We start from the raw sequence: 23792 nt of genomic DNA, 5'->3' as shown, positions 1-23792 counted from the left end.
CCACTCTTGCTATTAATGGAATCATATAAGCAACAATTTTTCCTCAAATGCCATTGTAAGGATATTTTAAAATAAATAAAATCAAAAATTTTCTTTTATTTTAAAACTATGCGGAAAAACTTATCCTTACAACCCATATGAAAACTTGTTGTTATCTATTCCTAAGCAATATCTCATAACTCCTAAGAAGTGGCTCAAGAATCCGATCTTCAAACTATGCGATAGAAATCCATCTATGCGATCAGATTCAGCGTATTCTTTCTTTAAGTTCCTTTACTTTTCTTTGATTCTTAAAACATTACCATGTGACCCAGTCACATCATGTATCAGGAATCTCAAAATAGAAACTTAACAGAGTTAGATTAGTGGACTTTACCTGAAGTAGAGTCAACCTTATTGACTGTAACATCATTAGGTAAATTTGGCAGCTTCGCAACTAATGACCCTTCCTTTGGCAATATAAACATATGGACCCTTTGATAATGGTACACGGGACTATCACAGACTTAGCTTTTTCTCTTTACCATTTGTTCAACCGAGTTGACTATGGTCGATCCCTTTCCATTGGGAAGAGAATGCTTTTCTGGATTTCCTGTGTCACTATTGTCAATCCCCATCAAGTTTTAAGGAAGTTGATCTTAACAAATAGATAAGATCATTAAGGGTCTTGTCATAGTTTGTTTCATAGGTGTTCCAAAAGAACTCACTATGTGACTTAGAAAGTGATTGAACCACCAACTTTCTCTAGACTTTGACACCCAACTCTCCCGGCTTGTCAATACGTGACTACATCTCCAAGATGTGACCACACCTGGACCTTCACTTGCCAATAGGGTTTGAGTGACTTTGAACTTTGTGGGTTAGGAGAATAATTTGAGGAGGTGAAAGAAGTATGATTTCCATGGGACATCATCTTCATTTAGGAAAGCTTGTTTTAAGAGATTTGGAAAGATCATAAATGTCTAAACCAGACATGTTATGGGAGATATTCAAGATAGTTGATTTATAGTCCTTAATATGACACCCAATATGAAATATTAAGGCTAGGACCCAACAAACTATTTTAATAACTTAGAAGAGGTATGTCGTAATCCAAGCTATAAAATATTTGAAGGTAGGTGAATAACGATTCACCAATTTCCACCAAGATAAACGAAATGTATTATTAGGTTTTAATTGGTTTTGAAACTCCTAGATCTTTTGAGATTCATTGAACTGTTCAATGGCATGTTTCAATCTCGAGTGTGCCCTTCAGGTTTTGTGACTGGGATGCCGAGGATCACAAAACAAGGTGTGAAGTAACCATGCAAATTACTTGGTACCCTTAAGTGTTTACCCCTCAATCGATGTGCCGGTTAACCACACACGCTCCATCGATACTATGATAAACATTAAGTTACCCTTTTCCTACCTTGTTAAATACGAGTTAGTGTGCCGGTTAACCACACACGCTCCACTAACCGACTTAAACAAAGTGCAAAGTGTAATTTCATGGATTAGCACCTTATTCACATTTTCCTAAGTAACTAAGATTGGGTATTATTAAGAGTTTAGTTACTTAGTATTTATCATTAATACTTTTAATGAAGGGAGAATTATAGTCCTGTCAAACCCGTTCGGCTAACGACCCTCCACCAGTCAAGCAAGCGGTGGGTGAGAGTGGACACCCATTAAGTTGCCATTTTATAGGCAACAACCTTATACCCACCTTATAGACCGGCTTCGTGAATGAGGCGTACTAGCGGTAAGACCGACTTTACTCTTATACATATATATTATATTAACATATAATATTATAAAGTATAAGGGTTGAATTTTAACTTTTAAAATTCTAAGGGCTAACTTGGAATTAAAGTATTCATAAGTGAAAACTTTACAAATTCCAAAACTTGAGGGCAAGTTTTGAAACTATTCAAAACTAATTAATTCCATAACTTATGTGTTTAAAGTAGTTTTAATCCAAAAACTCTTGAAGTTCCATAACTTATGGAAGACTTTAAACTAATAAAAGAATTAACTTTTTTCTTTATTTTTTTTTATAACTTATGGAATTAATTAAGGTTACATTATTTTTATTTATTTATTTAATGAAGAGACTCTTGGTCCTCCATAACTTGAGGACAAATTATGGAGTCATAACTCCAATTAATTAGAACTAGACTCTTCATTTTTTGTAACCTTTGCCAATTTTATGAGTTTTATGAGTCTTTAATGTGACTCTTCATGTAACTTGAGGACAAGTTACACAAACACATTTTATACTCAACTCTTAGATTAAAATGGATTGAAAACAACTATTTCAATTAACTTTTTCTATTAATCTAAGCAACTCATAAGAACAAGATAATTCAAATCAAACTTTTTCATGTAATTAGTCTAACCTTTAAACTAATACAAAACATGAATCTATTGACAATTATCTTTGAAAATGGATTAGCATGAACATTACCACATTAAAAAAACAAGTTTATAAGTTCAAAAACAACTTAGGGTAATGTTCCTAGTCCATTTCTAGCCAAAAAACTCAAAAATATGTTGTCTGGGGTCCAACTCGTCGAGTGCATGAACATAACTCGGCGAGTTGGATGCATTTTGCCTTGGACTCGTCGAGTCCCTTCATGGACTCGGCGAGTCTGCTGGGTAGACAGCAACAAAACTCGATTTTTCAGCTTCTATTGCAAGTATAACAAGAAAACAAGCCTAGGCTCTAATACCACTGTTGGGTTATGAGCATTCTAACACTCCTAAGTGTACATGCAACCCTAAATACCTGGGATCTATGTTTTCTCTATTATACATGCAAATAAGAACATCCAAGGTATTATCCTAATCTAGCATACAAAACTATCAATATAACAAGATAGAATACATACCTCTTTGATGGTGCTTATCTTCATGAAGCTTGAGTGCCTAGTGCCCCAAGTGTGACACCTCAAATGGTTTACAATCATCAAAACACTTAGAATAACTTAGAGAGAATTCTACACTTCATGAAATCGGCTAGACCTTTCTTAGTCTCACTAGTGGCCGATTTTCCTCAAGAATAAGATGTTTATATAGTTATACAATTAGGGTAAACTCTAATTGTCATGACTTTCCATTTCCTTGGATCCATGGGTTCAAATACACCATGGAGCATCCATGGAGCATCATATGGGTTTTGGCCCAACTAGATAATCCATGGAGCATTAGCCCACTATACAAGTATGGATGATTTACACAATCAACCCACATATTTAATTAGTCTTCTTTTGATCACTTAATTAATCCTAGATTAATTCTTGATCAATACTAATTAAATAATCTCATTATTCTTATTATTAATATACTAGAACTTATAATATATTAATAACCATAAGTGTCTTATTTCTCTCATTATAGTCTATCCAAGTGATGATGGTATGCAACCCAAATGGACCATGCCGGGTCGGGTCAAGTCTTACCAATTATAGTTATGGACTTAGACATTAATCCAACAGGATGTTCAAGGAATGTACCTTGAATGTGAGACTTCATTTCCAGGGAATTGTCTTGTAACAATCTCCAATAGAACGCTTTGTAAAATCATTAGTTAAGTCTCTGTGACTTTGGAGCCTCGACATTACAAAATGATCATTGCATGTGAGTTTAGACTATAACATATTCTAGTAGTGGAAAGAATTTGGCATTCTTAAACCTGTAATAAGGATTTTGGAATTGTGAAATGAGAATCAGTGGAAATGTGTTCAATTGATCTGTTTCACAAAGGAAGGACCATAGATAAATATAGTGTGCATCCTTGGAGCATGGGATGACTATTGTTTTAATTCAAGTATTGAGTTGATTAGTCGAAACAAAAAAACAATGAATAAGGTCTAATTAATATGGTGATTAAATAATAAATGTTTTATTTATATTCAAAAGTTTTGAGACCATATTAGATTAGATTATTCTTGTGTTTCATTTCGTATGTTTTACCTCCTGAATAACTAGGTTATTCAAACACCCGCAGTCAATCATACTTTGGAAGTAAGTAATGAGGTAAGAATGTCATGAATCTGACTGTAGATTGTCTAAGTGCTTAGACATAGCAAATGTTTGTTGCAGTGTTCATGAGTACTCCTGAAATAAGAATTTGAGTACTGGATTAAACCCACACTCATTTGAATCACTTTATGGATTTTATCACGAGTGATTGTGAGACAATAATATCTTATATTCTTGAAAAGGAGACATATAGTTGTTGTTTATGATTTGATTATGAATTGATAATACACAAACGAATTACTAACTTGATGTTATAAAACATATTGTTATGTGTGATTTTATGAGTAAATAGTTCAAGCATATGAGTCAAAGGTTATCTGTTCCTTTTATCCTAGATGGGATAAAACCAATATATGTGGGCCCCTTGATGATTTAGTGATGACACCCTTAGCGCTTGACCAAGCCTTGACTAAGTTGATGCGTTCAATTGTAGTCTGAGTTAGTCGTCGTAAATCGAAAGTCAGGAAACAAACTGTGGATATACAGAATGATTACATCCATGTCTCATGTCCATACGATATCTCGTAGAATGGAGGAATATTTGATCCCCTGTCTAAAGGACGCGTTATTGATAAGATCAGAGTTCGCAGCGGTTTTTGAATGCTACGATTGTTGATCAGATTCTAAAGTCATACTTGCAATAATAGTTATTAGACTTATCCAAGTGGAAGACTGTTGGATTAGGTGTCTAAGCCCATAACTATATTTGGTATGTATTTGATTTGATTATGAGCATAGTGTTGGATTAGGTGTCTAAGCCCATAACTATAATTGGTACATACTTGAATTGATAGCAGCACACTCCTTTTGGGTTGCCCTCAAACCTAGCAACCGGACAAGGAAATTATGAAAGGAGAGATATTAATTTATTATAAGATTAATAAATTAATATAAATGAATTTATTAATATGTTAAAAGATTAATATATTAATAAGAAATTATTTTGTTTAATTAATTGTTAGCCAAGAATTAATTAGAATTAATTTTGGGGTTAAAAGAATTAATTATAAGGTGCGGGGACTAGTTTGCAATTATCTAATAGTTGAGTGGAAGGCTCTAGAACCCCCTTGGATAAGGGTGGACAAAATCTTTAGGGGAAACCCTAATAATTTCGTCCATAGGGGCTTGGATAAGGCCCTTGGGTTTGCTTAGGCCCTAAGAAAAGGATAACTAGGGTTTCCCCTAAACCCTAGATCCCTCAGCTATATAAGGAGCCTCCTGGTTCATGTTTTGGTCACTCTTTTCTTTTGAAGAAACCCTAAGGGCCGAAATTTTGCATACTCCCTCTTCCCTCTCTCCTCTAATTTCCTTCTTGCTAGTTTGGGTGTGATTCCATTAGAGGCATTACACTTGTGGTGCTAAGCTTCCAAGAAGATCAAGATCAAGATCAAGGGAATCATCAATTGTTTACTATAAAAATTGAAAGGTATGTAATTAGTAAACCCTAGTTTGTAAATTTCGATTATAGCCTCTCTCCTCTAGGGTTCTTGTTTTGCAATTCAAAGTTGTATGTTCAATAGATAAAACATAGATCCAAAGTAAGTTACATGTGAACTTAGGAATTGTTTTCTAGTTTATTTATTTTACCTAAAACCCATCAGTGGTATCAGAGCCTTTGTTTGTTTTAAATTGAATTGTTATAATTGTTGAATTGCAAATTAGGGTTTATAGCTATTAAACCCTAAAGGCCATTTTTTTCGATTTTTAGGGTTGTGGATCAATGTTTTTTTGAAAACCCTAGCCTCCAAAGAACCCTAATCGAAATTAGGGTTAGGGTTTTGAAAACCCTAGCCTCCTCCTTGGAAATTTTGAAATATGCTATAAAGATTAGGGTTTCTTTGTTTTGGATAATAGTTGTCTTATTGGATAATTGAAATAAGGAAATTATCCTATCCCCATATTTTCGAAATCTAGAAGGGATATGGATTAGGATTAAATTTAATTGTTTAATTTAATTAGATAATCCTTACAAGATTTAATAAATTAATTAAAAGTTAATTAATAGATAAATATTAAATCTAATTAATTGTTTATTTAAATTTAAAATTTAATAGTTTAAATTTCGAAAAAAAAATTATATAAACCCTTGGAGTTTTAAAATGTTTTAAAACACACCTTATATATATATATATATATATATATATATATATATATATATTATAATTAAAAGTTAAATATTATATATGTATAAGAATATGGTCAGTCAAATCGTTAGTATGCCTCATTCACGAAGCTAGTCTATAAGGGGGTATAAGGAAACTGCCTATAAAATGGTAGTTGAATGGGTGTCCACTCTCACCCACCGCTTCCTTGATTAGTGGAGGGTCGTTAGCAGAACGGATTTGATAGGACAACTACTTCCCATTAAAAGTATAATGCTATTAAAGAAAGTACTAGAACACTATTTTTCAAAATCCCAACTCTAGTTACTTTAGGAAAAATGTGAAAAGTATGCTAATCCATGAAATTGCACTTTATGCTTTATTGGTCGTTAGTGGAGTGTGTGTGGTTAACCGGCACACTAAAAGGTACTAATAAAGAGTAGTAATGGGTATCTTATAATTATCATTTTGATGGAGCGTGTGTGGTTTACCGGCACATCAATAGTTAATGATAAAGACAATAAGGTTACCAAGCACATTTGCATGGTTATTCACATCTAGTTTGTGATCCTCGGTATCCCAATCACAAATAGTAGAGCATAATCCGAGATTAAAACATGCCATTAAATAGTTTAATGTATCTCAAAAGAATTAGGAATTTCACTTCGTTTATTTTGTCTAATGGTGGAATTGGTGAATCGTCACTCACCCACCTTTATGAGATTTGAACTTGGATCTTGGCATCCCATTTCTAAGTTGTAAATCGTCATAGTTGGTTCCTAACCTTGATATGATATCTTTGGGTTATTATATTGAGGTATCTTGGAATCTAACTAAAACTATCTTTCTTTTCAGATGTCTACTCCTGGAAACACTTCTGCTTCATCATCCTCCAGCCACAACTTCTCTCTACTAAACATCTGCTCCAAAGTCGTTATGGATGGCTCCAACTATAACGATTGGATGCGTAACATCAAGATGGCGCTTAGATTCGAGGACAAAGAGTATGTCCTTGAAAAGGAGCTCAAAGAACTTGATGAGTCAAAAGCCACTCCCGAAGAGTATGCTGCCTACAAGAAACACTATGATGATGCTACCAAAGTGGCATGCATCATGGTTGCAACCATGTCCCCAGAATTGCAGAGGTATTATGAGGACTACTGGCCTTTTGATATGAACAAGGACCTTATGGAAAAGTACCATAAGCGAGCTCGTCAAGAAAAGTTTGAGGTAGTCAAGTCACTCATGGCTTGCAAGATGAAAGAGGGGGAATCGGTTGTATCTCATGTGCAAAGAATGCAACGCTACATAGAGTGTTTGGTCAAGCTCAACATTCACTTCGATGAGGAATTGGCCATTGACATGGTCTTGAACTCGTTGCCTGATTGTTATGGTCAGTTGATCTTAACTTACCATTTGAACAACACTGAGCAAACTTTGGCCCAATTGCACAACTGGTTGCAGACAGCTGAGGCAGGGATGAAGGGTAAAAGTATACCCTCCACACCTGCAAGTTCCCCTGTCTTGGCCATTGGACAGGGAAAAGGGAAGAAGGGGAAAGGTCCTCCCAAGCAAAACTGGAAGAGCAAGGCTCAAGCTGTGTCATCTAGTAATGGCCCGAAGGCTAAGCCCAATGGTTCCACTCCCCATGTTTCTGATCCAAAAGAGGCCATTTGCTTTTACTGCAATCAAAAGGGGCATTAGAAGAGATCTTGCCCGCAATATCTGCAAGATATCAAGGATGGCAAAGTGAAGCCATCCTCGGCAGGTATTTACACTATTTCTGCTAATAACTCAATATCTTCTCGTTCATGGGTCCTTGATACAGGATGTGGTTTTCATATTTGTTCTGATTTGCAGGGGCTAAAGGAAAGTGAGGAGATAGAGCATGGGAGGATAAACTTGATCATGGGGAACAGAAAGTCTTCACCAGTGACCAAGATCGGAGTTTATCAACTATTGCTTAGTAATGATGTTAGATTAGACTTAATAAATTGTTGCTATTCGTTTGAGATGACGAGAAACATTATTTCATTTCATTCATTGTTTAGACAAGGTTTTAAATATTCTTTTAATGATTTGAATGGTTCAATTTCTGTTTATAAGAATGGTGTTTTTGTGTTTGAAGCTTTACCTTGTGATGGTGTGTATGAAACAGTGACTTGTGTTGATAGCTTAGGAAATAGTGTACTTAATATTGACTTGTCTAATAATGTAGACAAGGCATGCTTGTGGCATTGTCATCTTGGACACATTAACAAGAAACGCATAGCCCAACTCCAAAAGGATGGAGTGTTGGAATCATTTGACCTAAAATCAGATGATATGTGTGAATCTTGTCTTTTGGGAAAGATGACAAAATCACCATTCACAGGGTCTTGTGAAAGAGGTGAAGGTCTATTGGATCTCATACACACAGATGTGTGTGGGCCCTTCAAATCAACCACAAGGGATGATAATCGATTCTATGTGACTTTCACTGACGATTATAGCAGATATGGTTACATCTACTTGATCAAACATAAGTCAGAAACCTTTGAAAAGTTCAAAGAGTTTAAGCATGAAGTCGAAAATCAATTGGGCAGAAAGATCAAGATACTTAGATCTGATAGAGGCGGGGAGTATCTTAGTACCGAGTTCAACGACTATCTGAAGAATGTGGGATAGTCTCACAATTGACTCCTCCTAGGACACCATAGTTAAATGGTGTAGCTGAGAGGCGTAATCGAACCTTGTTAGACATGGTTCATTCTATGATGAGTCGTGCCTTGCTTCCTATTCACTTCTGGGGGTATGCCTTAGAGACAGCCGCCCACATCCTCAATCTTGTCCCTACAAAGAAGGTTGCCAAAACACCTCACGAAATGTGGACAGGGAAAGTTCCCTCGTTAGCACATATTAAAGTCTAGGGTTGTGAAGCTTTCGTAAGATGAGAGACTCATGACAAGCTAGCAGCTAGAAGTGAGAAATGTGTTTTCATTGGTTACCCAAAGCAGTCTTTTGGATATTTGTTCTACAGACCTAGTGAAAACGTGGTGTTTGTAGCTCGAAGAGGAGTCTTTATGGAAAGAGAGCTCATATTCAAAGAGGACAGTGGGAGTACCATTGACCATGAAGAGATTCAAGAGTCAACCAATGAAGGAACCTTAGATGACACTAGCACTCAACCAGAGGAAACAGTTCCTGTTGAACCGGTTGATAAATCATTACCGCTTCGAAGATCCACTAGGGTGAGTGTGCCACCTGAGTTGTATGGTTTTCATATTACTTCAGATGGTGACACATTCATAAGTGACAGAACACTGGTAAACTTAGATGAACCAGTCACTTATAAGGAAGAAATGGCAAGCCCAGAGGCTTCCAAGTAGAAAGAAGCAATGGACAGCGAGATTAAGTCCATGTATGACAACCAAGTTTGGAATTTGGTTGATAGTGCACTAGGTCGGAAGAAAGTTGGGTGCAAATGGATCTTCAAGAAGAAGACCGACATAGATGGGAATGTGCATACGTTCAAGGCTCGACTGGTTGCAAAAGGTTTCACTCAAACCCCAGGGGTTGACTATGATGAGACTTTTTCGTCGGTGGCTAAGATTAAATCTATTAGGATATTGCTCGCCATAGTTGCCTTTCATGACTATGAAATCTGGCAGATGGATGTCAAGACTGCCTTCCTTAATGGGAAGTTGGATGAGGATGTTTACATGAGTCCGCTAGAGGGTTTTGTTGATGCAAAGTTTCCTAATAGAGTATGCAAGCTTGAGAAATCCATTTATGGATTGAAACAAGCATCTCGCAGCTGGAATCTTTGCTTCCATGAGAAAGTCAAAGAGTTTGGTTTCTCTAGAAGTGAAGATGAGTTTTGTGTGTATATCAAGGCTAGTGGGAGTATAGTAACTTTTCTGGTGTTATATGTCGATGACATATTACTCATTGGTAACGACGTTCCAACCTTGAATGAAGTTAAGTCTTGGCTTGGAAAGTGTTTTGCCATGAAAGACCTAGGAGAAGCCGCCTATATTCTTGGGATTAGAATATTGAGAGATAGAAAGAAGAGACTAATTGGACTTAGTGAGAGCACATACTTGGATAAGGTACTAAAGAGGTTTAGTATGGAAAATTCCAAGAAGGGAGAGCTACCTATCCAGAGCAATACCAAATTGAGTAAGACTCAATGCCCGAGTACAGATGAGGAAATAGATGACATGAGTCGTGTATCTTATGCTTCCACTGTCGGATCGATCATGTACGCTATGACATGTACTCGCCCTGATGTGGCATTTGCTTTGAGCATGGTTAGTCGCTATCAGGGAAACCCAGGTAGAGCTCATTGGATAGCCGTGAAGAATATACTCAAGTATTTGCGAAGAACGAAGGACTGGGTCCTTGTACTTGGCGGCAATGATACTTTGAGAGTAGATGGTTACAGTGATGCCAACTTTCAGACGGATAGAGATAACTTCCGTTCTCAGTCAGGCTGGGTATTCTTATTAAATGGAGGAGCAGTTACTTGGAAGAGTTCCAAGCAAGATATGGTGGCTGATTCTACTTGTGAATCAGAGTACATAGCAGCAAGTGAAGCGTCGAAAGAAGCAGCTTGGTTGAGGAACTTCATCGGGGATCTCGGAGTTGTTCCAACCATCCAGGAGCCTATGGAACTGTTATGCGATAATGAAGGAGCGGTTGCCTTGACAAAGGAACCGAGAGATCATGGTAAAACCAGACATATCGACATAAAGTACCATTTTATCAGACATAGAGTAGAAGAAGGCCATCTTATAGTGAAGAGGGTGTCATCTGAAGATAACCCAGCAGATCCCCTCACAAAGGGTTTGATAGGGATAAGCATATTCAGCATGCTCGGAGCATAGGACTGAAAGATGATATTAGTTTTAGTAGTTCGATTAGTTTTGTTCTGAAACTTGTAACAAAGTAAATGTAATTGACTTTTGGTGATTAAATAATAAAGTATTATTTATAAGTTTGGGTTCTACCTTTTGTCAATTGTTTATTATTGTGTTTCATTTTTGCATGTTTTACTTCCCGAATAATAAGATTATTCAAACTCCACAGTCGCTCGTACTTTTGGAAGTAAGTAGTGAATCAAGACTATCATGAACTGGATTGTAGATTGTCTAAGGATAGACATGGCAATAGATTTTGCTGCAACGTTCATGAGTACTCAGAAATTGAGATTTGAGTATTGGATAAACCCTCGCTCAGAGTATTACTTCATGGAATTCATCACGAGTAATACTGAGACGATAATATCTTATAATCTTGAAACAGAGATATATGAGTTGTAATTTGCAAGTCGGCTATGCATTGATAATACGAAAACGCATCAGTAACTTGGTGTTATAAAACGTATTATCATGTATGGTTTGATGAGTAAAAGATACAAGCATATGAGTCAATGTTTATTCGTTCCTTTTTCCTTTATGGGAAAAAGCGATATCTGTGGGCCCCTCGATGATTTGGTGTTGACTTATGTGCTGGGCCCAGCCAGGATTAAATTGATGTGTTCAATTAGAAGTCCTACATCATCACTAATCAGGAATCATGAAACATAGATTCTGGACAAAGAGGTTGATTGCATTCCATGTCTTTTGTCTAGGGATATCTAGCAAAACGAAGGATTATATGATCACTTATCTTAGGACACGTAACTAACTGGGTCAGAGTTCGGCAGCAGCTTTTTGGAAGCTACAATTTGTTGGTCAAATTTAGAAGGCATACTAGCAATTATAGTTACAGACTTATCCAAGTGGGAGACTGTTGGATTAGGTGTCTAAGCCCATAACTATAATTGGTATGTACTTGAATTGATAGCAGCACAGTCCTTTTGGGTTGCCCTCAAACCTAGCAACCGGACAAGGAAATTATGAAAGGAGAGATATTAATTTATTATAAGATTAATAAATTAATATAAATGAATTTATTAATATGTTAAAAGATTAATATATTAATAAGAAATTATTTTGTTTAATTAATTGTTAGCCAGAAATTAATTAGAATTAATTTTTGGGTTAAAAGAATTAATTATAAGGTGCAGGGACTAGTTTGCAATTATCTAATAGTTGAGTGGAAGGCTCTAGAACCCCCTTGGATAAGGGTGGACGAAATCTTTAGGGGAAACCCTAATAATTTCGTCCATAGGGGCTTGGATAAGGCCCTTGGGTTTGCTTAGGCCCTAAGCAAAGGATAACTAGGGTTTCCCCTAAACCCTAGATCCCTCAACTATATAAGGAGCCTCCTGGTTCATGTTTTGGTCACTCTTTTCTTTTGAAGAAACCCTAAGGGCCGAAATTTTGCATACTCCCTCTTCCCTCTCTCCTCTAATTTCCTTCTTGCTAGTTTGGGTGTGATTCCATTAGAGGCATTACACTTGTGGTGCTAAGCTTCCAAGAAGATCAAGATCAAGATCAAGGGAATCATCAATTGTTTACTATAACAATTGAAAGGTATGTAATTACTAAACCCTAGTTTGTAAATTTCGATTATAGCCTCTCTCCTCTAGGGTTCTTGTTTTGCAATTCAAAGTTGTATGTTCAATAGATAAAACATAGATCCAAAGTAGGTTGCATGTGAACTTAGGAATTGTTTTCTAGTTTATTTGTTTTACCTAAAACCCATCACATAGTCCTTTTGGGTTACCTTCACTCAACTTGATAGGATGACTAAAAGAGAGAGAGAGAGAGAGAGAGAGAGAGAGAGAGTAGGATTTATTATATGAATAAAAAATTGGTACTTAAAATGATTTTATTAATATATCAAAAGTTTAATATATTATTGGGAAATCATATTATTAATTAGTAATTAATCATAAATTAATTTGATATTAATTTTAGGATTAAAGGAACTGATTAATAATAGAGGGACTGGTTTTGCAAATCATTGATAGTTACAAAATTGGGCTGATGGACTCCATAAAGTGGAGTGGACGAAATTTTATAGGGAGGCCCTATAGATTTCATCCAATGGCTCTAAAGTGGAGGTCTATGGGCTGCTTAAGCCTTAAGCAGGAATTAGGGTTTCCTCCAGAAACCCTAGCAACCCACACAACTATATAAGGAATCCCTCTACATTATAATTTCGGCCTATGCCAGAGAAACCCAAAGGATAGCCGATATTCTTATCTTCAAGTCATCCTTGTTGTTTGAGTGTTTGCGACTCCATTAGAGGTGCAACATTTGGGGCACTAGGCTTTCAGAAGTCAAGATCTAGCAAGGATTGTTCTTGTTATTACAATATAACAAATGAGGTAATCTTCTAACCCATATATATATATATATATATATATATATATATATATATATATGAATTTCGAATTGTATATACTAGATCTAGGGTTTTGCTTTGGATGATTGATTTGCATGTATAACTTGATCCAAAACATTAGGGTTGCATGTACACCATATGAATATTGTAATGCTCAAAATCCACCAGTTACATATTTCCTCCCTAAACTCTCATAGTTATTGTGGCATTTCATCTCTCATTTCCTCAATCTGCGCTTGTATTTTTATGGCGTGAAGTCCTTAGTTAGTTGGTATGTCCAAGTCCAACACTCTGAAACCACCACACGAGAAGCTTTGTTTTGAGGTCATCTTCTTGATTTATAGTAGCAAAAAGGGAAAGGGAGAAAAGGTTGAAATCGGTAACAATACGATTAGGGTAACAAAATGGGTGGGGAAGACTCATTTAGGGTACCTTTCACTTTATAAGAAGGGGGGGGGGGGGATCGGGATGAGCTGGCAAACTTGGGGACCAAGATTTAAACATGAATATCCGATTCATATTCCACTGTGGAGGCCACATCACCCAAATATCCTTTAAACCTTTTTTAATCGGTAAAGGGACGTTATTAAATGGTCATTTGAGAGTTTAATCCCTTAAAGTACAAAAAAAAAAAAAAAAAAGAAGTTGGGTGACCTTTTGAAGCAAATGTGACAAGTTTGATGGGTTAATATGATATTTTCTAGACAATTTAAAGTTGGATGTCCTTTTTTACCACATCCATTACATTCGTTTAGGATCTCACCCTTACCTTGTAAGGGAATATAATCAATATTTTTTGGACTTGCATGTTGACGTTTATCCATTATTGGTGACCTTAAATCATTAAACCATCATGGATGGCCTGTTCACATGGGACTCGGGAAGGGTTTATTAAACCCGCGTCCGAAATCAGCAAGTTACGCCCTGTGTAATTTTATTTATGTCATGTGTAGCAACTATGCCCTATGTAACTTTCCTACGCCTTGCGTAGGACAAAAGCCCCCAATTTTCATTTCAACTTCAAACAACCATAATTTTTTCGTTTCAACTCTGTTTTCGCATAGTTCATTAAACCCACGTCCGAAATCAGCTACACCCTACGTAATTCTTAGTTACGCCATGCCTAACTTTTCTATGCCCTTCGTAGGACAAAAGCCCACAATTTCCACTTCAACTTCAAACAACCATAATTTCTTCGTTTCAATTCCGTTTTCGGCATTCTTTATATGCTCGAAAAGGTACCAGATAGCCCCACAATCCTATCTAATTACTTTTAACTTAAAACATATCAAAATAAAATCATAATCCATGGAAAAAGTTTGGAATATTACTTTTTCCTATTTTACCCCTTTTGCTTTGAAGCACAATTTGATGACTTTAATAACTTAACCCAACATTATTTAATATTTGATAAAGTCTAAACTTTATTCCTTTGAAGCTTAAAACCTTTATTTGATCCATTTATCGTACACAATCTCGAAATAAGAAATTTTTCGAAACAAGATGTTATAATCCAAATTCTATATGCAATTGATAAATATTTAAAGAGTATTGTGTATTGCTCTAAAACAATCAAGGGATATCATTAATACATACAAAAACGATATCAATATTGATTATGTTTTGTTAAAAAATGCTTGTACATTACTACATTTTACTTTTAGTTTTATAAAGAAAACCAATGTTGAAGTGTACATTATATTTAATAAAAGTATTTTGATTTTGTTTCTGGATTTAATATAAAAATTATACGTTTAACAAATACATATGTATATAAAAGTCATTTAGATTACGGCGAATTAAAAGTTTGGAACTTAAAACACTCAGATTATTAACAATCATGAAAATATTTAATAAAAACAAAATATTGTCTTATTGAATTATATGTTCCGGGACATATTAATAAAATAATACCATATTTTTATAATAATAATAATAATAATAATAATAATAATAATAATAATAATAATAATAATAATAATAATAATAATAATAATAATTGGGCATTCCTTTTAAATAAAGCTATAAAATCCTACCAAAATATTCATAAAAAATCCTAAAGGTCTTTAAATATGTATAAAACTTTTAATGGTAAGTTATATAAAACTTTAAATAATAACGCCGGTGCTAAACAAATATGCTCACAATAACGCTAAATAACTTTTTCAAATAAATTAATAGTATATGTTGATTTATAATAACAATATTGTATTATCGTTAATATATAACCCATCAATAAAAAATAAACAAAATATTAAATACTAGTATGTAATTACAACAAACAATATGTAAATTCTTCGTTAAGATATCAACGATCCAACGGATATTTATGTTAAGTTGGAACATCCCATAAGTTTATCCGTATCCGAGGTATCCGAGGTATCTATTCTATAATACCTTGTTATGATTCTGTTGAGATAATTCAGTACGTATCATGGGTATAATTGGAAAGTTTACTTATTTAGTTTTAAATCTTTATTCCATACAATATTTTTGAGTTTGATTAGGATTCTAAGTACATTAGTATAAATAAGATAGTGAACCTTTTTAATCTATTCATTCACTTGTCGTTTAATCAGAAGTAAAACTTAGTGAGCAAGTTTCGTTTAACCCCGTTCTTCCTCTTTCTTCCACTGTTTCAGTTTTTGTCCCTCTACTACTCGGATTTCTTGTGCTCAAAGGCATAATCAGAACCTGAAAGTTTACACAATCATCATCGTTTACTTTTTCTGAACAAGTAACCCATCAATCACACTTCATCTGAAAAAATGGAAAATTTCATGGGGGTTGTTTTCTCACAGAGGCTGTCTACTTTCCATCTACAACCTGCTCATCCTTGCGCCTTCTTTCCAGACGACGAAGAAACCCTAGTTATAGCAAGCCACATTCCACCGGAAGAAATGGAAAAAATTCTTGGGGTTGCTTTCATGCCGACGCCGACTAATTTCCATCGACATCCTGCTTACGCATATCCTCATCTTCTACTTCAACAACGAGAAAACATGTTATAAAGAGAAAAAACGCCGACGAAATCCACCTGGACATTCCCTGTTAATGTTCTGAAGTTAAACACTGATGGGAGTTCGAAAGGGAATCCGGGTCCTTCAAGCTTCGGGGGCTTAATCAGAGATTGTAGAGGAAGTTGGGTGTGTGGATACATGGGTAAAATGAAAGGAAGATCATACACAAGTTTAGAGGCTGAAATGTGGAGCATTTATAAGGGATTGTGTTTAGTGAAAGAGAAGAACTTGTCAAATCTGTTGATTGAGACCGATTGTGAAGCTGCTTTGATGTTTAGGGTGGGAGAATTGGATGATCCCCTGAAATCTGTTGTTGAAGATATAGGAAGAATTATGCTTGAGCAAAAATGTACTTTGATTCATACAAGAAGAGATGGAAACCACTCTGCAGATTTTTTGGCGAAACTAGGGGGAAATCAGTCTGAGGAATACACTGTTTTGGAGGAACCACCAGCCGTTTTGATACCTTATCTGTATCTAGACACTGAAGCTGCCTATGAGTTTGAAAGGAATGGTGATTTTTAAGTTTAATGACATTTTTTTATGAGTTTAGTTAGAATATTTGTGATGGATGATGATTTTGTAAGTCGTTGTATATAATGCATTATCTTTTGATTTCAAGATAGTCAACATTTAATTGTGTACTTTTGTGCAACTCTAGTCACCATTTTGCAAAAACCCTTCATTCAATGAAGTTATTTAACTATAAATCTCCAACAATAAAGATCGCATATTCTTAATTGTAAAGAAAGTAGAAATAAAGGACCCACTAAGTGTACCAACTTCCCCGATATATTGTGGGTTAATTACAAAAAATATCAAAAACTATTGAATCAACTTAACAAATTGACTATAATTTTGACTGATAAAAAATAGTCGGGAAATTGCGAATTGCAAAATGAACGATTGAAAAAAGAAAATTAGTGGTTATATTTGGATTTGATAATCTATGAATATTTTCAGTGAAACTATGAGAGATTGAATATTTAGAATTCATTTCAGAATTAGTTTTTTGCCATTGAAAACAATGCATTTTGTTGTCTCAATGATTTCTTTTAATAAATGTTAAACTTTTAATTCTAATATAATATTTTTGATATTTTTATGTATGTAGGAATTTATCATCTTTTGAATTAAAAAAAAAAAAAAAATTGTTCAGTTTAATTGTAAAAATATGAAATATTTCATTTTAAATAAATAACGTTCGTGTAAAAATGACAAATTTAGATGAGGAAGTTTTATGATACATAGGTTAAATTAGTTAATTATACAAAAAAAATAGTTTTTCAAAACGGTCACTGATTTGAAAAGTTTGGAGTTAATATGTTTTTGTTTGATATAGTTAGCGGAAAGGTCGAGACAAAACAAAAAGTTATGTTTGAGATCATGACCATGAATACTTAGGGTAGGTTAAGTCGAAAAAGAATGTCTCTTTCAAAAAAATAATAATAATAAGAGCATTGGTATGGGTCACACCCATTCTCATCCACAACGTTGTCACATCACCTGCAACTTTTCATGACTTCTAGAGGGGATGGTATTTCTAGTCTTAACCTCGTTGCGGTGAAGAAAAAAAAGAAGAAAAACATAGAAAAGAAAGATGAAGAAAGAAAGAATATGACGTTATGCCCAAGGTTTTGAAAACCGGACCGGAGACCGAACCGGTCGTCTTACTGGTTCGATGGTTCAAGTGGTCCAACCGGTCGGACCGGTCTCAAAAACCGGAAAAACCGGATGATGTCATAATTATATTTAATTATATAAAAATACAAAAAATGAAAAAAAATATATATTTTTTAAAATTTCCGGTTTTGACCGGTTCAACCGCACCGGTTTTTACTGGTTCGACCGGTTTTCACCGGTTCAAACAGATACCGGTTTTTTGATCTTTATGAACCGGATCCGGACCGGTTCCCGGTTGAACCGGTCGAACCGGCCGGTCCGGTCCGGTTTTCAAAACATGGGTTATGCCAGCAACGAGGAGCAACGAGCAACACCAAAACGAGAAGCAGGAGCGGTATTTGTGGCGTTACGGCGGCGTTATGGAGGTGCCACATAGGCACCTCCACGGTGTTATGGTCCCGTACGGTATGCTCTAATCTGCAATATCCACTTGAACTCTCTCTCGACCACATTCTTGCTTGAACACAAACAACTTTAAACCAAATAAGTTTTTGTTACTTAATTTTATATACATTAAATATAGGTTATGCTTATTTCCCATTATTTTGTAACCTTTTCACATCTAGTAATCTCCATGCTAAAAAGATTTTTATTTGTTATTCAAATCCTCCATGTTACGTATATCACATATTTGTGCATGTAAGAGTAAAGCTGGTTACAAAAAATTACAACAAAATAATAGTTCATTGATATATCCATCACTACAAGAATTCCAAACTGGAACAATTCCATAAAGAACAATTCATCACGATTATCACTTCCATAGCTTTTTCTAGATCCTTCCCCAATGTTTAAAAGAACAGTTGCTAAAATAAGTATGAACAGGGCACCAATTTGTTGAATGAATTGCTTCTGTCTGCACTCAATTATTATAATTCTCTATTATTTACAAACATTGAAAACATGTGTGTACATTATTATTATTATAAAATAAATACTAAATTTATGTTGTATTTACAGGTTAGAAGCACGCAACAACATGGATAAGAAAAGCTTGATGACATTATTGGACACAGAGCTATTAAAACCTCCGAATATCTCTTTAGTCAAAACTCAACATCTTGATCTTAGCTATATGCTTTCTGTATGTTTCTTTACAATTTCAAAACTGCATTTTTGTTTTGTTTTGTTTGAATTTCTTTTAGTAATCTTTAAATTTTCATTTTTAGAATGTGGGTTGCCAAAATGGAGCAACACCACCACCATAATGCAGGAGGTTCATATCAACGACCCTGTTCTTGATGACATTTTGCTTTCTGATGTTAAGATAATTCACTAATTCATTCTTTAGAGCAATTCTTGTTTTCAAGATTTTTTTTTTTTTTTTTTTTTTTTTTTTGTGTGTACAAATATCAGATGCAATTGAAAATGAAAAGTTTGTAAATAAAACCTTCAAGATATACAATATGGATCTTCAAGATATACAATATGGATGGTGTTGTTTGTGGGCGTCTAGCATGTGCCGTTGCAAAATATATATATATGGAGATATTAAGGGTGCGTTTAGTTGCAGAAAAAGGGACAACTTTCCGGAAAAAATTTCCAAGAAAAATGAAAATTTTGAAAACGTGTTTAGTTCGTTTATTTTTCTAAATTTTCCACGGAAAATGAAAATTTTATGTTCTCTAAAATTACAAAGAAATTGAAATTCTTTAGAAAACTAATAGTTATTATTTTCCATATTTTTCTAATTTCATTTTTTTCTAATATATAAACACACCTCACAAACACGCATACACACACACCCATCCCCATCCCCACCCCGACAAACTCACATAAACACACACCCACCCCATCTCCACCCCCACAAATACACACATACATACACACACACACCCAATACCACTACCACAATCACCGACGTACCATCACCAGCAGCACCACCATCGCCGCTGTCATCACCACCACTGCTACAATTACCGCCACCACCACCACCACTGCCACCACCTCCACCACCATCACTGTCGTCATCATCGACTCCACCACTGCCTCCTGCCGTCGTCTCCACCACTGTTACTGCCCTCAACCCCACCCTACCACCGCTACCTTTTTTTAAAAATGAAAACGAATAGAAAAATACACATCTAAACACGTTTTCTAATTTTCTAAAACTGAAAATGAAAAATGTATAAGTTTTAACTAAATGCATTTTCTAAATTTTCCAATGAAAACTGAAAACGGAAAACAAAAATGAAAGGGAAAACGCAAAACAAAAAATAAAAACTATTTTTTCGTAACTAAACGCAACCTAATCATTTTGTTTTTATCTAAAGGTTTTAAGTGAACACCAAAACGCCTAAATATACAAATGCATTGAAAGCCCGTTTATAATCATCAAAATTATGACACAATTACTCTAATTATTTACTTTCTTTGTGGTTTTACAGGTTAGAATCCACCTGTTGCGTTAAAAAATAATCACATGAAGGTATTGTGCATTGGACAAAGGTTGTGTTTCCCTTTATCTTTGTAATTTTAATTATTAATTTTTCATTTAAAATGTATACATGACGAGAGCACACATTCCATTTTTATCCATTTACATACTTGACTTTTTTCTATAGCGATTAAACCATCATGCATTTTTACCGGTTACAGGTTAAAACGGAAAAAAAAAAAAAATGAAAAAGCATGAAGTACTTTTACCATTTTAGGAATTTAGCCACTAAACTAAAATTTTCTGTCAATTTATCTACCATTTAAGTCAAAACACCATCTTTTTTTGTGCATAATGCAACATATAGCATTGTACTTTCTTATACTTTTTTAATGGGTTGAGTGCTCTAAATAGCAGTCTACTTTCATTTATAGTGTATTATAGCATAAGTTTTTTTTCTTTTCATTACAATATTGTAATATGAAGAAATGAAACTACAAATACTTAAGATTCTAGACGCTATTATTTTTATTACCAAGTTTGTAGTGTGGCTTACGGTTGCTGCCTTCTGTTGATACATATTTGGTTTATTGCCATTACTGATTGTGGATTTTCTACTTGGCACGTAGTATGATGACAGATTATTAGTTGGCTTATTTTTGGCTTTTAAAGATTCAATTTTGTTGCTTAAATTTAGTTGTTTTTCAAATATAACTTTTATGAATTTCCACCCACATCATCTACTTTCTTCCAGGTCAAATTTTTACTAGAGAAATTAAAACAAACATATTTATCAAGTCTACTACAGTATTGAAGAACATTGTGGTTCATATTTGTATTTGGATGTTTAAACATGTCAAGTGTAATTCATTAGTCACTACAGTTAAATGATATTTGTATTAATTTTTGTTATTTTAAATTGCACGTTTGGTCAAAATTGCACAATAAAAAAATATAAAGTAAATTACTGAAATCGTCCATGCGGTTTGGTCAGAATTGCACGTTTGGTCCCTAATTTTTTTTTGCACTCGGATCGTCGTTGTGGTTTGATTTTGTTGTGTTTTTCGTCCCTATGGTTTGGTAAAAATTACATGTTTGGTCCCTAATTTTATGTATGTAAGGGACGAAAAATACAACAAAATCAAACCACAAGGACAAAAAATGCAACAAAATCAAGCCATAGGGACGATCCGAGTGCAAAAAAAAAAGTTAGGGACCAAACGTACAATTTTTACCAAACCACATGGACGATTTCAGTAATTTACTCAAAAATATAACATTTATTGGATAAAGTTAAATTATATTTTTAGTAATTTTTGTTTTTTAATATCTATTTGGCACAATAATAAAGATAACATTTATTGTATAAACTATGAACTAGTATCAATGACATATTTGTAAATGACCTTTATTTTTCTCAAATTGAATTATTTAATTTTAAGGTTGAGTCGTGATCTGTTTTCTTTTGAATCTTTCAAATTTAGATGAAAAAAAACTTAACCAGGTTTAAATTATACCAAAATAACAAAATTGACGGTGAATAAATTTTTTACCATGCTTGAAAATTTGTAATAAAATAATTACCCGTTTAATAAAAGTGATTTGCAATCTTAATAATTAACAGCTTGGTGAGATGTGTTGAGATCAATAAACAATCTAAGCTAGCTTTTGAGAAGACAATTGGGTCTAGGGGTGTTCGTGGATGGTTCACCGAATCAAACTTCCCGAAACGATCTGTTCAATAATTTCTTAAACCTAAACCGAAAAACTCGGTTAATCAGTTTTCAGTTGACCTATTTTTCCAAATTTGGTTATTCGGTTAACCTATTAACCGTTTATGAATTAGTAAATCTTTTTTAAAATTAAAAAAACTGAACAGTTAATATTCAAAACAAGGATAATAGTTCGCTACAATCTTTAAGAAAAAATTAAAACGTTGAATATAAGTTGTTAGTTATTTGCAAAATTTTCCTTGTGTGTTTATTTATTTATTTATTTATTTTTAATTTTTACACTGCTCGGAAGCAAGCATGCAAGTCACTAATTAAGAAGGTACATTTTCTCATCGTATCCTTTAGCGGCAACTTTGTATTGTGTAGTCAATTAATGCAACTCAGCAAGAGGAACTGATGGTTGAAGGGAAAAATAAGCATTTGAAGTGTTTTTTTTCTCGGGATAAGTTTCAAAGAAGTTTTTTTTTATATAGATTACGGTTTATAAAGTTTTTGTATGGATAATGGTTTATAAAGTATTTCAATGTGTTTAATCTTTAGAATCATTGAATGTCATTTAAAAAAAAAAAATAATAATAATAATAATAATAATAATAATAATAATAATAAAAAAAAAAAAAAAAAAAAACTCACTAAGATGGTCTTTTTTGATTTGTAGTTGGCATACACATCTAATAATTTGAAAATGACAATTTTGATGATCTTGTTAATTGTGATTTATGATACATGGATACCTTCGGGACAGTTGTGAATATTCTAAAAGATTTTAAAGGTGGAAAAAGAAAAAAAAAATGGATCAATGCCCTTAATTTTTAATTTTGTATTATTGCAAATGTGGGGAATAAAACAAATTCAACTTCAAACTTTCTAAAAATAAATTTTTTTCCTCAATTAAAAATTCAATCCTAATGACCCCTGAAAAACTACCTTAAGCTTTTTTGTTGTGTATCTTTATTTTTCTCGGTTGTTGTAAAAAATGATTATTTTGACCATTTTCACATTTTTCTCAAACTTGACTATTTCACAATTTTGACATTTTTACCATTTCAACATTCTTACATTTGGACCGTTTTCACATTTTTACATTTGGACCTTTTTGGCATTTTAAAAATAGGCCTACAAAATAACCATTTTGATTATTTTACAATTTTACATTTTGAATTATAGTGACATTTTGAATTATAGATTTTGAATTATAGTGACATTTTGGCCACAATCATGTTGGCCTCTTGAATCTTGATTGAATATGCTCCATAAGAAACACCTCGATGCAACCTTAAGTAGTCTATTGAAGCTTCATAGTTTTAAATGAGTTGCATATTTGATCATTTACAACTTTTCATAGATAAAATTTAACTATTCTAGCATTGGGGTAAAATGGTCCAAAGAGAGGGTTGGTTTTACACACCTGTGGGTAGTGACCAAAAGGGTGTCATTGAGGTAGATTGTAAAACATTTATAGAAATAAACTCAAATTGGGGAGAAGGTGGTAAGAAGACATGTTGTCATTTTTTTTTTGTGGTGTTTTATTTTCTTGCTTATGAATATTGTAATTCTTTTTAACTGTTTTGAA

The 23792-nt window shown here is 34.0% G+C and overlaps 1 protein-coding gene across 1 annotated transcript; it reads left to right on the top strand.

Moving 5' to 3' along the window:
* Nucleotides 1-16564: 16564 nt before the first annotated feature.
* Nucleotides 16565-16951, top strand: LOC145040620 (uncharacterized). Its single transcript, XM_078988531.1, has one exon. It carries the CDS (start codon nucleotides 16565-16567, stop codon nucleotides 16949-16951), a length of 387 nt encoding a protein of 128 aa, XP_078844657.1.
* The last annotated feature ends 6841 nt before the right edge of the window (nucleotides 16952-23792 follow it).

Source organism: Lactuca saligna, chromosome 4 (assembly GCF_052625555.1).
Source record: "Lactuca saligna cultivar CGN05327 chromosome 4, ASM5262555v1, whole genome shotgun sequence".
NCBI lineage: Eukaryota > Viridiplantae > Streptophyta > Magnoliopsida > Asterales > Asteraceae > Lactuca > Lactuca saligna.
The sequence above is the reverse complement of the archived record's forward strand: the minus strand, read 5'-3'. Positions and strand labels throughout refer to the sequence as shown.

Bases quoted from the DNA above. Each gene is read 5' to 3' on its own strand.
- LOC145040620 (XM_078988531.1), top strand. From the start codon at position 16,565: ATGGGTAAAATGAAAGGAAGATCATACACAAGTTTAGAGGCTGAAATG.